The 16,492-nt window shown below is 37.4% G+C and overlaps 1 protein-coding gene across 2 annotated transcripts in view; it reads left to right on the plus strand.

The window, feature by feature from the left end:
- Positions 1–5,174: 5,174 nt before the first annotated feature.
- The window catches only part of MYEF2 (myelin expression factor 2), a 33,854-nt gene continuing 22,536 nt past the window's right edge, over positions 5,175–16,492 (plus strand). For both annotated transcript variants that reach the window (XM_061180346.1, XM_061180347.1), the window contains exons 1-5: positions 5,175–5,487; positions 10,402–10,610; positions 11,835–11,887; positions 13,115–13,122; positions 13,227–13,320. In XM_061180346.1, coding sequence (XP_061036329.1) covers positions 5,327–5,487; positions 10,402–10,610; positions 11,835–11,887; positions 13,115–13,122; positions 13,227–13,320 — 525 coding nt within the window. In that variant the 5' untranslated portion in view covers positions 5,175–5,326. The remainder of the gene's footprint in view (positions 5,488–10,401; positions 10,611–11,834; positions 11,888–13,114; positions 13,123–13,226; positions 13,321–16,492) is intronic.

The following is a 16,492-nucleotide window of genomic DNA, read 5'->3' on the forward strand; positions in this document are numbered from 1 at the left end:
GGATAGAAATTTTCCTCCTATTGGAAACAAGTTTGAGGTAGGAATGTGAGCGTTGTTACTGTGGCTTCATGGTGTCATCGGAGACCCTAATTCTATTTTCCTGTTCTGCCATCCTCAGTACTTAGCTTTCAGTCATAAGGTCACTTCATGGTCCATCACATTTGCTATTGCTGCAGACATCATTTCTCCATTCCAAGCCAGCAGCAGAAGGAAGCAAGAGAGGACAAAAAGGCCATTCTTCCAGTTAAGTTAGTTCCTTCTAAGGAACCTCCTACTCAGTCCTCACAACATTTCTGCTCATACCTTAATGGCCAGAACATAGTCACGTGACCATGCACAGTGGCAAGTGAGGCTAGGAAATGTGGACTTTGGGCAGTATTCACAGTCATCTAAAATAAATTTCTATTATCAAATAAAAAGAGGAATTGGGGCTTCCCTGGTGGCGCAGTGGTTGAGAATCTGCCTGCTAATGCAGGGGACACGGGTTCGAGCCCTGGTCTGGGAAGATCCCACATGCCGCAGAGCAACTAAGCCCGTGAGCCACAACTACTGAGCCTGCGCGTCTGGAGCCTGTGCTCCACAACAAGAGAGGCCACGATAGTGAGAGGCCTGCGCACCGCGATGAGGAGTGCCCCCGCTTGCCGCAACTGGAGAAAGCCCTCGCACAGAAACGAAGACCCAACACAGCCAAAAATAAATAAATTTAAAATGGTGTTCTGGTGAAATACAGTTTAAAAAAAAAAAAAAAAGGAATTGGATTATGTTAGGTATTAAGTCTATCATCACCATTTATAGGATTATATTCAAATATGCAGAACAGTGTGTGGATTGAACTTTATTATTCAACACTCCAAGAAATGTATTTTCCCTTCTAAATGTTGTCATTGAAAATTGAGAATGATATTGCTAAAAGGGGCAATTATTTAAGTTAAAAACAATATTTGCTATAAAGTAACCATTTTCATTAATACTCTTTGAGTTAGGATACCAAATTTGGAATAGTTAAAAATATTACCATACGATATCCATGGCTTTGGGCAGATGAAGCCTAATTCATGGAATTACTCAAGAGGAGGGAGTAACTATGCCTATAGGAAGGGAGGTAGGGCAGAGCTGTTGGAAATCTGCTCTTCTGATCGTCCTTTTAGTGGAGTTACTGGGGTGAGATTGAGGAAAAGGCAGGGTGATTTAAGTTAAGAAATAAGAACGTGAAGAAAAATTGAGACTCAAGTAAGTAACCAGGAATTACAGCAGTCTTTAGTCTCCAAAGAAAAAAACTGTCCCAATATTGCTTACAAAAATCAATAGTAAATCTGGTAATGGGCAATGACCCTAGCATTGTAAAGTGGAAAAATGAAACAATTATCTAAGGAATTCAAGCAAAACTCTTGGTATTATCTGAATTATTTGAATAATTGAGGTGAAAGTGGAATTTCTGCCTGGATTATTCAGATAATTGCTTAATTCTAAACTTCTCTTGGCTAGTAGAGAACTTTCTTCAGTATGTAATTTTAGAATGGTGAATGCTAAAAAATAGACTCCTAAGTTAAGCAGAGTAATAGAAGGAGGGAGAAGGAGAGAGAGAGAAAGGGAGAGAAAGGAAGAGAGAGACAATAAGTAGTTAATTGTCAGAATAAACCTGTTCTTTCCAGTGACAATAGCCAACATCCACTTTTTCACCATAGAATTCTATGGTGAAAAAGTAAACTATATATGGATTTCAGTATAACCTGTTATATTTTTTAAAGTTATAAATTCCTTTCTAAGTTTCAGTTCTCTAAAGTTTGGAAACAGTGGCTTCAAATCCAGCCATTTCATTTTTTGAAGACAAGTAAACTGACTTAAAAATCATAGTATACTTTTTCTTTGACTTCATATTATTGGTCTTTGCCTTCAGTTCTTTAAGGCAAATTAAAAGGATGCTAGTTGCTACTCTATTCTCTTCTTTGGTAGCAGAACCCTAGGCAGTGAGCCCAGCTGAAAAATTATTTGCCCACCTCCCTTACAGCTGGGTGTGTCGTGTGACCAAGTTCTAACCCGTGAGTCGAAGTGTTGGGTGAGATTTCTGGATAGAATTCTTTTCTGAACTGCTTCTGGCCTCCAGTGCGACAAGATGCCTAGATCTCCTGTAGCCATCTTGGACCATAGGGTGACCTTAAGAATGTTAGCCACACACTAGGATGGTGAAAGGTTAAGATAGAAGAAACCTGAGTTCATGGTCATTGTGGAGCTACTGTATCTGCTCTGGAATGCCTCCCTCTGCACTGTTTTTACTTAAAAGGGTAATAAGTTCTATCTTGTTTAAGACACTGTTATTTCTAGGCTCTGTTACTAGCAGGTGAACACAATTCCTAAATGATACAGATATTAAAGTATTATTTGAAAATATTTTGGAATTTTAGGGTTAAGTTTCCAGATATGTATAATGGTTCTCTCTCTCTCTCTCTTCCGCCTTCCTTCTGCTACTCTATTACAAACACCTGTAAACACACACATTTCAATTTGTAAGAGAGAAAACTATGTGAGGTTGTATCAGTAATACATTTTGTGCAATTGCAAAGGAAGGATTTTGCAGTAGGAATTGTGAGAAGATAAAAGCTAAAGCATTAACTCAAGGATTTTTCAGTATGTGTCTATGGACTAAAAAAAAGTAAATAAGGAAGGAAGGAAAATATAGAAATGGATTGTAGCGATAGGATGTTAGTAAATTTTTTATTTTTTAATTTTTTTCAGGTTTAAGGTAAGTACAATATTAATAGCAAGCGAGGGAGGCGAGATCAATCTACAGAGCACTCAGACGGAATAGTAGGTATTAATCATTTTCTTTTCAGAAGCTGCCCCAATTCTCTCCATCTTTTGAGATTCAGCTCTCCTATGAAGTTCTCACGGCTCCCCCTATAGAAATTAACCTCTGCTCTTTATGCATTTATCAGGACTAGGGCTAAAGTACAGTGAGGGAGGTGTTTGTCTTAGGCACACCATTTAAGGGGTGCCAGAAAGCTCAGTAATCAAGATAAATATTTTAATGAAATATTTTAATTAGCACACTACAGCATGCAAGCCAGTTTCCTCTTTTTCTAAATAAATTTTTAATTATACTTCACATTTATCTCTATTACAGCACTCAAATAGTGCTTTTTATAAATGTTCTCTCCCAACAGAATAGGCTGTACTCATTTTTGTATTCCACATGTGCCTACTACTCTATTTTAAGCATAAAGACCTCCTAAAAATATTAAATTGAATCTACTGAAGAATTTTGCAAGAATGTACTATATTAGAGACTGCAGGGTTAAGTTTTTATCTTAAATTCAACAATAGCCAAAGAATAACAGAGTGATGAATGTTTTCAAAGTACCTACAATTCAGTTCTATGAATATCACCTGACTTCTCTTTGACTAAAACCCTGCTCAGCCTGGAGAAAGGGAATTGTAATACTACTTTATATTCATATAGCACTCTGCCCTACATAAAGTGTTTTCTTTTAATCCTCATCTTAATCTTGCTAAGTAGGTATTATTATCCTTATTTATTATGGAAAGATTGAGAAGTTAAGTGATTTGCCCAAGGAGTTACAGGCAAAAAGTGTCAGAGCTGGGGTTCTAACCCAGGTTTTTTGTGTCAAAATCCAATGCCTTTTCTGTACTCCGAATGCTAAATCTTAGGGGATTGACTGAAGAGAAACAATTCATGCAGCAACTATAATAGCCTGTGTTGTGTTTATGAAACAATGTCAGTAGCACCCTAAACAGCAGTATTTTACCATTTGTACTCATCATGATTAAAATTGTCCTGATTCTTATGTGTGTGTGTTTGATGAAGTAGCTCAACTCTTCTGGCATAGTATTGGATGTTTTATGGCATTTTTTAGTCCAGGGAAAAAACCTACGCATTGAAATGTCAAAGAATGGGGGAAAGTGAAGAAATTATGTATTACCTGAGTGTTAGTTTCTAATACAGCTTTACTGCTAATGTGTGCATGATATTCTGCAAAACATGTAAATCATACATGTTTGCCTCTTTATGAAAAGAAAGATTTGGTAAAGTCTTTGAACTTTTCAGCTGAAGAAGTGTATTTCAACATGAAATATTATTATAGTACTCCCAAGTTAGGAGTTAAGTTTAATGGGTTTCTTTTTCATACTTAGAGGAAAAACTCTATGACTATATTTTAAAATTCCATACGGTAATTAAATTTGTTTGAGAACCTATAACTGCTTCAGATATAATTTCCATCAGCATATAATAAACACAACCCAAAACCAAAATGTCCATTACTGGCCAATCTAGTAGAAGATTTCTTATGAAAAGTGTAGTTTCTCCTCATTGATTGCTACCTGGAGAATTAAAAACTTTAGTCTTTTTGTAAGCTCATGGCGTCATTCTCAAGAACAACCAGAACTCAAAGAAATTCAAAGCCACTCATTCTGGTGAATTGCAACCTGTCATCAATAACTATTTATTGAATGTCCACAGGGTGCATAGGCATTGAAGTGGCTAGTGATTTATTTGCATTATTCAAAGGATTTCTAAGGGAAGTCTGAAGATTTGAAGACGTTTTTAAAGATGCAAAGCTGTGTGTGCTACTCTAATTTAAACTGCCCCTACACGGAATGGTTAGAATAGTCTGGGTTTCAGAACTCTAGGGATTTCGAACACCCAGAGCCGACTTTTTTAAGCGAAGACCCCATTGGGTGCCAAACGACAGATGGGGCTGGTGGTCAGAACACGGCCCCACCAGGGGCTTCTGGACAAATCAAGCCCTCCCCGGGCTGGAGCAGGGCCGACTGCGGCCGCGTGGGTCATGACCTGCCACCCCATCCCCTCCCCTCCCCCTCCCCCTCCCTCCCTCCCCTCCCCCCTCCCCCTCCCTCCCTCCCCCCCTCCCCTCCCTCCCTCCCCCCCTCCCCCTCCCTCCCTCCCCCCTCCCCTCCCTCCCTCCCCCCCTCCCCTCCCTCCCTCCCCCCTCCCCCTCCCTCCCCCCCTCCCTCCCCCCTCCCCCTCCCTCCCCTCCCTCCCCTCCCTCCCCTCTCCCTCCCCTCTCCCTCCCCTCCCCCTCCCTCCCCCTCCCCTCCCCCTCCCTCCCCCCTCCCCTCCCCTCCCCCCCTCCCCTCTCCTTCCCTCCCCCCGCACTCCCACCCCCTCCCCCCCATCAGCTCACACCATCTCCCAGTCTCCAAGCCCGACCGGTTCTCGCGAGATCCGGGCAACTGAGCGCTCGGGGCCTTTTCAAATCGGGATCCGTTACCGCTTTCCCAGCCGCCGCCATTGTGGCGCTCGGAGCCCCTCAACGCAGGCGGCGCAGGCGGAGGCCGTGGCAGTGGGATGGCCGACGCCGACAAGCCCGAGGTGCTTAGGGCAGCTGGCGACGACAGCCCGCATCGGCAGCCCGCGGAGCCGCCGGGCGAGCCCCGGCGAGAAGCTCACCCGCCCGAGCAGGAGAAGCAGCCGCCGCAGCACAGCAGCAGCTCCAATGGCGTTAAAATGTATTGTCTTTTTTTCTGGGGACCGGGACGAGGTGGGGGGGGGGTCGGGAAGTCGACCGGGGGGTGGCCCCATGCAGGGCTAAGCCTTGGGCCGTGGGCGGCGGGAGGTGCAGGTGCAGCCGGCCCTCTCCCGGACCCTCCCCGCCCGCCCCGAAGCGGGAGATCCCGGGTGTGGGCCTGGGGTCTGGCGCCCCTCCCCTGCTTCTGGCCCAGGACCGCGAGTCACCCCTTCTTCCCTGACTTCGGCTGGAAAACCTTTAAGCAGAGCTCGGCGGCCGCCACGGTTTGCAGAAAAATGGTCCCCCTTTTAAAGGCCAGTAGTTAGTGTTCATCACTAGGGAGTAACTAGGGATGACATCATCGGACATTTTCTCAACCACCGAAGACGTTTGTAAAAGGAATATCCCCCCATCTCCCCGTCCTCATTCTGAGCTTTATAAGTTCACTGTTGTTGTTTTCTAAAGTATGTATTCATTTCTTAACTGATCTATAGCAAGAGGACGTTTAGTAATATGCTGTGAGACTGAATCCATTGTTACCCTTGAATTGGTAAGAGGTACTTTAAAAAGGGAACTGTGCGTGGTGCCTTGCTCCGCCCACCCCAACTCCCTCCCCACGTTTGTCAGCCACGCAGGCTATTTTAAAAAAAACTCAGTGCGGGATGGTAGGATCTTAATTTTGGTAAAATGGTAAAATAAGATGTTTTTTACTTGAAGAAAACCCACTACTTTTAAGATTGCAGCTGTCATCAGTACGGATAAAGAATGTAGTCGATTCGAATCCATAATAATGCTGTGCTCCCCTTTGTTCTTGTTATATAGGGGGAATATGAAGTCAGGCATTTGATTTGCACATGCCCAGCTCTTTAAACCTGAAGTTGAAAGTATGTTAATAATTTAGTGAAAACACTAAATTTAGTAGAAAGTGAAAGTGAACATAATGCTCACACAAAAATAGGAAAGGTAAATGTTCTTACTTTTCTTTTGTATAAGAACCTGTATAAGAACAGACCTGGACCAGTCTGTTTAAGGGTTGACTGCAGATAAGATAAGGTAGGTCTCCCAGCTGTTATGTACTCTTGCTCTCAACTGGATTTGAATAGGATAGGCAGTATCTTCTAGGCGAAACAGAGGTGGAACCTGGTGCACTTAGTAACTGAAGACCCAGAAAGTGAATGAAGCACTTTCTACCCTGCCTGCCAAAATGTGGGCTTTCAGGGATTTGGCATCATAAATACAAATGAAAACTAGTAGAATGATAAAAGCATTTTGTTTATACCTAAATATGGGCCTGCCACCTCCTGAACAAAAAGTACAGCCTTGAATTATGGAGAGAAGCCGTGCTATACTTGGGTATGATTAGTGTAATAGTCTTGGTACAGATAAAGCTGGTATCTAAACCTCCATTAGATCTAAAAGGCTCTAATCCCTTTTAAAGTCTCACTGGGGTTTAGCTAGACAGAAGAGGACAGAGGTGGGAAAAGAATCCCTTTCACTTCTGATTGAGGAAGAGGAAAATATAAGGTGAAGCAATGTTACCAGTAAATACAAATGCAGATTCTTTTCATATTGCTTATAATTCATCTCTCTCCCTTCCTCTTTTCTCAGTTGAGTAAAGAAGCCAATTTACTATCAGGGGTTTCTTGTACTGCTTATTCCTTAAGAACATATAATGGTCTATCATGGGTCACTCACACTGAATAACTAGGGACATTGACCTGCATCAATCTAACAGCCTTTTTTTTTTTTTGACCCTGGGCACCAACTGGAGTAGTTTACAACCCAACACATAAACCTTGAGTTGATTCACCATATATTTTTAATGATAAGAATCATAGAGGTGATTAAAAATTACCAAATATTGCCTTAAAATATATGTTGCTTAGAAGTGGACAGTGCTGTTTGTCATCAAGACTGAAATGATTTTTACTGAGGTTAATTCATAGTAATTAAGGATGGAGGCAGCTATGTCAGAGACAGCTGTGTCTTACTCCTGTTTGTATTTCCCAAGTCCTTATATTTAAAAAGGCACAGTAAACATTGAAGAAATGCAGAAGTGAACTTATATGATCATGAAACTCATGTACAGAGGATTTATTTGTCATGTTCACATCTTTTGACAAGAAATTAAAGATGTTTCCCTAGGTCTAGTCTTTTTCTTTATGCCAAAATGGTATACTAGCTCTCCTTAAGTGAATGGGAAGAAAAATAGCAGTATTGTTATAACTCTTTATTATTCATGTGTGACTCAGTAACACCTTGGAGCATATGGAGATTCAGAGTTACATTACGGTGGTTGTATAAAATATTAAGTATTGGAGCAAGGTGTAGTGTTTGAAGTAGAGTAGTATTTTTTATCATATTAGGAGTAAAGAATGGGACCGGGCTTGATTTTGGATCTCATAGCATTATGCTTTTTAAGTCACATATTGAAACTGTGTGTCCTCGTTTGATGTTGGATACTGATTTTTCAGAGATTGATGTTAATTCGGGTAGACATAATTTAGTCTTAAGAGTAGATAATGTTTTTGTGACTTAGAATCATCACAGTCTTTATTTCAAGTACATTACAAGGGAGATTGCTTAGATGAATAGTTCCGGAATTATTACGTGGAATTCTGGATATAGTGCCAATATTTTGATATTATGTAGTATCATTTTCCTATGAGTTTTCACATATATCTTTACTGTCTTTCCCATAGTGTATTTATGACTTAGAAATGAGTTCAGAAATTGAGTAATTATAGTTCACTTTCTTAATAATCAGACTACACCTCTAGCAACTAAACTGATCTACCTTCCATAGTAATCTTAATTTATGCATTGTAGATGAGCAGTTTAGCAGTATCTCTAAGATGCCACTAATTGGGGAAAACTTGAAGAAATCTCTCCCTCTGGTCATCCCTTGAGTAATAAAGAACATATCCTATATGATAACTTTACCACTTCTTAATGGAATTGTCAGATTGTTGTAAGCTTACAACATCCATGTAAGAATAAAAGAACATAGCGAGTGATTCAGAACTTTGTGCAGTTTTCACAGTTGGTTTCATCTAGGAATAAAATAAGCAGGGGAGGGTGTATTTGGATAGGGACTGTATAGATGTCTGCTCACCTGAACAGAGACTTAGTTTATTTTAAAAAACCTTCATTGAATTCAGCCTATTATGTAAATAGGTTCTTTGGGGGATTAAAAAGAAGGGTTTGTTCTTGTATCTACTGTACTCAGAAACCAGAGAAAAGTGCTCTGTGGCTTTTTGACTGCTTGCTGCCATTTATAGGAGTGCCACTGTGTTCAGACAGGTAGGTACTTGCTAGAGTTGGACAGTTGAGAAGACCACTTCCAGGCATGCTGTTTCTGATGAGGGAAGATGTTTGATAGTGAAGGTGTCCCTGTCAAGGTCTGAAGAGGTAGCAAAGCATGTTTGGCCCTAATGTGTCTTCCTTGATTTTAGCAGTTTTTCTGGCAGACAGTAGCATCATCTATGGGTTCTTAATTGACTATTCATTCAAAAATTAATATTTATCGAGCACATGTTACCACGCTAGATGCTGCTGACACCAATGCAGATAGTTTCTGTTCTCATAGAGTTTTACATACTATATTTATGGCTGCGTTGTTACCTGCTCAGAAAAACAGTGTCTGAAAACTTCACTATATTGTGGAACAAATGACTACAGTAAGAGGTGTGTGTGGAGCACTGCAGTGTATAGATTCCCACAGTCGCTTGGCTTAAAAGATAATATAGAGCCTGGATTATGAAGCCTGATTGGTTGTCAGAATAATCCAGAAAGCTTTAAAAGATTCAGATTCCTGGATGTCATTCCCAGAGATTTTTCTTAATATATGTTTGTGAAAAATTGCTTTAAAATCGAAGTTTTAATTAAATAGTTTTAAATTCACTAGGGTAATTAGTGACTTAAAAGAAATCTATTGTTTCTTCTGTAAAAAAAAAAAAAATTACTTTTGAAAAGTAAATTGCATTTTTAAAATGTATCTCCAGATTTTTATCTTTAGGGTTTGCTTTAAGTGTATACTTAACATGTTATAGGTGCTTGGTGGATAGCATCATATAGTTGTAATGTGATTGCAGTCTTATAAGTTAAATATTTTTCCAGTTAGGACCTCATTAAAAAGTAGATTTATAAAATTCTGGTTCATGTTGCATTTAAGTACTGCTTCCCTTCTCCATCCCATCCCACCATTTTAGGTGATACTACTAATAAAAATGGCATGATTCTATGAAGTACGCTATCCTAGTTTATAGGTTAAAACACAGAAAATACTGGGCATGAAAATAGGATACCTTATCATTTTTCTATGTTGACCAAATTGGGAAGAGATAAAAATTATGAGAGTCATATGGGAGTATATAGATAAAATTATGTTTTAATTATGTTCTTAAAGCGATGGAAGAGGAAAGTTCTGGGAGGAAACCATTAACCTTTAAGAGAGAAACTTTTTCTGGGTGTCATTTTGTAAATTAATTTTTGTAGAGTTCTGAATGAGGCCCAGAAAGTTAATTCTCCATTAAAGGTGGAAGTTTTAATATACTCTAGGAATAAAATCACCCATTTTACCCTCTTGTTAGGTTCTAACAACGTTTATTAAGTAGTATGATGGGAAAAACTGGGTTTGTTTGAATGCTGCAGCTGTTTAATACAGAAAAAAAGGAGGGTTGTTAAATGAGAACTTTGGTAATATGCCCAAATCATTGCTTTGAAAAGACATTGGGTAATTTCAAAGCCAGTAGGCTGAGTCTCCAGCTGCTTTGCTGAGGTCTAACTTAGGGGAGAATTTTGTGAAGTGAAGTGATAAATAAGAAATATTTATTTAACGTAGACTTACATTATGGAAGCTCCGCTGAGGTTTTCTTTTTGTTGTTCTGTTTTTTGTTTTATTTTTAATTCACAGGGAGAATGATGAATCAGTCAAAGAAGAGAAATCTGAATTAAAAGAAAAATCTACAGGAAATAAGAAAGCCAACAGATTTCATCCTTATTCAAAAGACAAGAATTCAGGCACTGGAGAAAAGAAGGGTCCAAATCGTAACAGAGTTTTTATTAGCAACATCCCATATGACATGAAATGGCAAGCCATTAAAGATCTAATGAGAGAAAAAGGTAACTATTTTTGATAAACCCATTGTTGGATTATTTTCATATAGAATGAGGAGGGAGCTAAGCAAACTTTTTTTTATTCCTCTTAGCCACACAGACTCAAAAAATTGATTTTTTTGACACAAATTAATCTTTTCCTCTTCTTTCACTTGACACAATTTCATTACAAGGTAGTATGGATAAATGAAGGTTTTTTTTTTTTTGCCATTTTAGTGGGGTAGTAGCGAGCCAGCATATGCATGCCACCAAGAATTTTGTTAAAGTGATTGCTTTGTCTAGTTGAAGTTTTTATAGATTTTTAAAGGCCTATTGCATTAGGTAAGCAATACATTTAGCGTGTTAAAGTATGAATAATAAGGTCTGATTATTTTTTTTCCCAAAAGCTGTTTTGTTATTTTCTTGGTGGAGTCTGGAATCTGGCTGTGGAATTCATTTTGTTTGCATTGTCATGAATGCCATGATGCTGTCTCTGCAGTTCTATATTAAAATTGCGTTACTGCTGTTGCAGTTTTGTTTTCAGAATAACCTGAAAACTTTCATTTTATATACATGGTTGATTTTGGGGAAAAATATTTTTAATACTTGATCTTGTAAAAGTTAGTTTTGTTATCTCTTGAAAAATTGAGTTTCAACAGTCCTGCAAACTACGTACTTGGTTTTGAGGCTGATCTCTTCTAATAAATAAAAAAAAATTTGCATTGGTGTATCTGTTGTAAGGTGACAACTATTTGATTGGTTTTATTCATTGACTTTATTTAGAAAGTGTGTGGCTTGCTGTGAAGCATGACTTGTAAATTTAGTTTACTGACGGCAAACAAGATTGAAGACATTCAGGTAGAAAGTCACCTTAAAACAGCTGTTGTGTGTAGGCGACCAAAGTTATTTGAAAAGTGCTAATGTTGATGTTTTTAATATGATAGGCTAAGGGACCATTTGTATGTACATGTGCATTTGTTCACCAACTATATCATGCTGGCCAAAATATGATCTGTAGCATGAATTAGGTTAATATGGTTGTTAGCTTTTTTAGAGAATGTGGATGATGTACATTTCTGAAAATTAGTTAAATTTACATAGCCATTGACAGGAGGTATGTTGGTCTGGTTTTGATTGTTGGTGAATAATAGGTGCTTTTCTGTAGAGTTGTGCACAGGTGTGCAGTAAAGCAAGATATTGGTGTTTAAATGTATTGTTTCTTGGTATCTTCCTTTTGTATGTCTTATGTAGTTGGTGAGGTTACATACGTGGAGCTCTTTAAGGATGCGGAAGGAAAATCAAGGGTAAGTGCTGTGGGCAATAATCTGCTTGAGGTTTAAAAGTTCCTCAGCAGTTTACTTTTTGTATAATACTTGTACCAGTTTTTGGAAACTTAAGTTTCATTTTGTTTTACTTTATTATGAAAGATTTGAGGCTTTATACTAGCAAGTCTGACACTTATACAAACCAAACTAGCTGCCTTGAAGGGATGGGTTTTGTAAATGCTCATAAAGGGCATTCACTTTTCTAATGCTCTAAGGTAATGCTTCTTAGCCAATAGATTTTAATATAGGATTTTTTTTGTTGTGTTTTGATGTCTTTAAGGATATTTTAAAAATCACTGAATTGATAATATTTCCTAAGAGTTCTATGAGAGGCCTATAGCTTAAAGGTGTTAATTCAGAATGTACGTTTGAAACTTGCACTGAAGAGCCTAAATTGGTAGCCTGCAGGACTACATAAAAGGCAGTGCTCTGACCAATTGGTATGAATAACATTGATGATTAAATTGACATAGAAGGAATTGGTTGATAGTAGATTTTGATTTTTAGCAAGAAAGCAATATATTGAAGAATATAATGGAAAGCTTTTTAACAATGTTTAATTATACTAGCAAAAACCAGTTGGGTGCATGAGAAATAAAAACTTTGTCATCACATTCAAATGGCACTTTGAACAGTAATATTGACAAGGAATTATTTAAAAAATGATTCTACTAATTTGTTTCTTTAGCATAGTTTTTTTTATATATATATACTTACAACTGGATGCTATTAAATTGTGTGCAGCCAGTTTTGAGAACTTTGTTTAACATTAGATTAATATTTCCTATTTTGATTTTAATAAAATTGAAAAATTTACATTAAAAACTATTTGTGTACCATATATCTTTTAAAAATATTTGTAACAATGTAAAGATAGGTATTTGAGAGCCTTCAGTTACTTCCTTGAGTTACTTTTGATTGAATTTGTGGGATGACATTACTTTAGTTTTAAAGAAGAGTCATCTAAAAGTAAAAATGTGCTCCAAGCTTGTTAGATGCTAGATTCTACAATCTTAAATAGATAGATCTAAAAATTTACAGAAAATTTGTGGTCACGTGCCTGTTAGGTTCTGGAGGTCTAAAAGACAAAGAATGATTGTGTTATTGATTTTTAATGATTTAAATGTTAGAATCTGCCATTAACTTCGTCTACTGATCCAGAACTTTTTTTCTTTTGCATATATTGACAAATCTACCTGGATATAGGGTTGTGGGTAAGAATTTTTTTTTTTTAAGTATCTTAAGTCAAATTTAAACTTATGATTGGAAAAAAAATCTTAGTACATAAACATTTCCTATAAATTTTTTCCCCATTAAGTGTGGTTGAATTCAAAGATGAAGAATTTGTCAAGAAAGCACTAGAAACTATGAACAAATATGATCTTAGCGGAAGACCCTTGAATATCAAAGAGGTAAGATTTCTTATATTTGGAATAATTTAAACATTTGAATATAAGGACATGTCTTCTTTGGATTGTCATCTAGTAAGGTTATTTATCTGATTACAGCATTTTTTTTTAAAGGGTAGATGCTTATTAAAGCATTATACAATTGATGATAGTTTTGCTTGTACATGATTTCCTATTTGCCCTTAAGCAGTATCCTATGTATATGATTTGTTCCAAGTTATTATAAGCAGGGGTATATGATTTTAAAAAATTACAGGACACAGAAATTTAAAGATGACAAACTTAAGGTGCTGACTTTACTTGGTATAAACATTTTCAGTTTTTAGACTGTTTTAGATTTAAGAAATATTGTAGATATTCTAGTTGATAATTAAAGTTTGCTTAATAATGCAAATACCTTATGGATTTGAATAAAATTGATATTCACTTTTAATAAAATTAACCTGAAACTATGCCAGATTAAAATTTAAGAAAAGTTATAAATCGGTTAGTGAAATTTATAACTGGAACTTGGAAACCCCTAAAGTGGAGATGTTCCCGTTGTATGAAACAGTGTATAAATATGTTGACAAAAGAATGATCAGAACATACATGAAAAACTGTTTACAGTTAGGTGTAATTTACCTTGGAAATGATTAGCTTGAATAGAAGTCATTTTCATGTCTTTCTTTAGTTCATATTGTTGATCTTATCTGAATAGTTGATCACAGACCACATATGTATATATCCTTGCTAAAGTCTATAGTAAAAAATGATAGAGGATGTAACTTTGGGACCCTGAAGAGTTTCCACCAACATGGATACAAATCATTGTAGAGCAGTACTGTCAGTCACAATTTAATTTAGTATGGTGTTGGTTTGAGTCCCAGCTCTATCACTTTCTAGCTGTGTGACTTAGTTGAGTTATTCTCTAAACCTTAGTAATTATAATAGTATACAGATAATACTTACCTAGTTAAGGTTTTTATGAGGATTAAATGAGATACACTTATGAGGATTAAAAAAACTAAGGCTCTGGCATCAGAGAATCTGACCCAGGGCAAATTACTTAACCTCTCTGTTTTCTTATCACTAATATGGGTATGATACTAGAATCTATCTGATAGTGTTATGAGGACTCAAAGAGTTAATATATGTAAAACAATAAATGTTACATATTTGTTATAATTCTATTATATAAAGCACTTAGCACAGTGCTGAAAATATTGTAACTACATAATAAATGTTAGCTGTAATAATAATTTTTTTTAACTTTAAAAAAAATTTTATTTATTTATTTTGGCTGCATTGGGTTTTTGTTGCTTTGCATGGGCTTTCTCTAGTTGCGGCTAGCGGGGGGGTTCTCTTCATTGCAGTGCACGGACTTCTTATTGCAGAGGCTTCTCTTGTTGCGGAGCACAGGCTCTAGGCGCACTGGCTTCAGTTGTTGTGGCACGTGGGCTCAGTAGTTGTGGCTCGCGGGCTCTAGCGCACAGGCTCAGTAGTTGTGGCGCACTGGCTTAGTTGCCCTGCGGCATGTGGGATCTTCCTGGACCAGGGCTCAAACCCATGTCCCCTGCATTAGCAGGCGGATTCTTAACCACTGCGCCACCAGGGAAGTCCCTGTAATAATAATTTTGATTGTTGTTATTCCTGCCCAAGGTGGGAGTGTTACTGGTCCTTGGTCTCTTGTTCCTGGATATGAGGTGATAATAGCTTAAAATTAAAGGCCATGCTGCCAACAAATACAGGTATCCCATATCCCTTTATTGGAGTCAGCTTCTGAATTTCTCTAATTCTATTTGAGCCTAGGGGCTTATTCTTTCCTTTCTTTTTTTTTTAAATATTTTGACTGAGATGTAGAAAATCGGTAGAGAAAGTTTAGACTGTTGTAATCTGTGCCAGCCATTTATTTGGTAATTTTTATGCGTAAGCCAGGACCAGTTTTCCAGAAATATGCTGATACCCTAATAATTTCCCATAAAGGTGACATTTGTAGAACAGCCACCATTTGGGAAATTATTATTTTGAGGATTATGACTTGCTTTTTTATGATGTTTCCTATTCCTCTTCAAATGACCAGTGTTACATGGAATTCCCTGGCGGTCCAGTGGTTAGGACTCTGTGGTCTCACTGCCAAGGGCCGGGGTTCAGTTCCTAGTCGGGGAACTAAGATCCCACGAGGCTCACAGTGCGGCCAAAAAAAAAAAAAAAAAAAAAGACAAGTATTATAGATTCTGTGTCTTTTTTTTTTTTTTAAACTGGAAAAAAAGTTTATTGGATGCTAAAGGCCAAGCCCATATTGTTTGTGTTCTTTTAAGTTTTAGCACATTGTAGATCCTCAGTAATATTTCAGAGACCCTATAGTAGAGTTATGTGATCCAAGTTGATATAGGATACTCCCATTTTTTACTTCCTAAAGAGAGAAATGGTTGAGTTTGGCCTGGCTAAATGATGAGGTGTTCTTTATTCAGTTAACTTTTTCAGATTAATATCTCTAAAGGTCCCTGTCTTGGAATTATCTGATTTCCACATGGGTGGCCGGGGTCAGTGCTGAGAAATACTAGTTCGAGTCTAGGGATAAGTATATTTCCAATGTTCATTAACAGATATTAGGATTGCATTTTTAAATTTAATTAAGTGAGGTTTAATAGCAGTTGTAAACTTATTATAGGCCCTCTCATAGCAATAGCAGGCAATGACTGGCAGGCTGACATCTAAGGAGAAAAGAGGAATAAAAATCATGCTATATAGTAGGTGGTTTTACATAATTTGTATTTTATATATGTTTTATGATATATGTGTGTTTATATTTTTGTGTGTGTATATGTTTATATATATGTCATACCTAAAAAAATCAAAATATAACAATGTTTTATTAATGTTAAGATGTGAAGGACAATCTGACTATCTTAATGGTTCATGAAGCATCTTCCCTGCTATGTCCTCCTCCTTCCCCCATAGGTAACCACTATTCTAAGTTTGTATTTGTGCAAGATTTTGAAACCTTAGACCTGAAGCATTTATTTATTAACTTAAAGAGTTTTATAGCATTCTTCAAAACATTAATTTCTTTGCTTTTGTATTTCTTTTTATTTCTTCATGGTGATGGAATACATTGGATGCCAGAATACCTTTACTCTTACATTCACTTCACCTTCTATTTCCCAGCCTTCCTAGAAAATTTATTAAAGTC

Source organism: Eubalaena glacialis, chromosome 2 (genome assembly GCF_028564815.1).
Source record: "Eubalaena glacialis isolate mEubGla1 chromosome 2, mEubGla1.1.hap2.+ XY, whole genome shotgun sequence".
Classification (NCBI taxonomy): Eukaryota; Metazoa; Chordata; class Mammalia; order Artiodactyla; family Balaenidae; genus Eubalaena; species Eubalaena glacialis.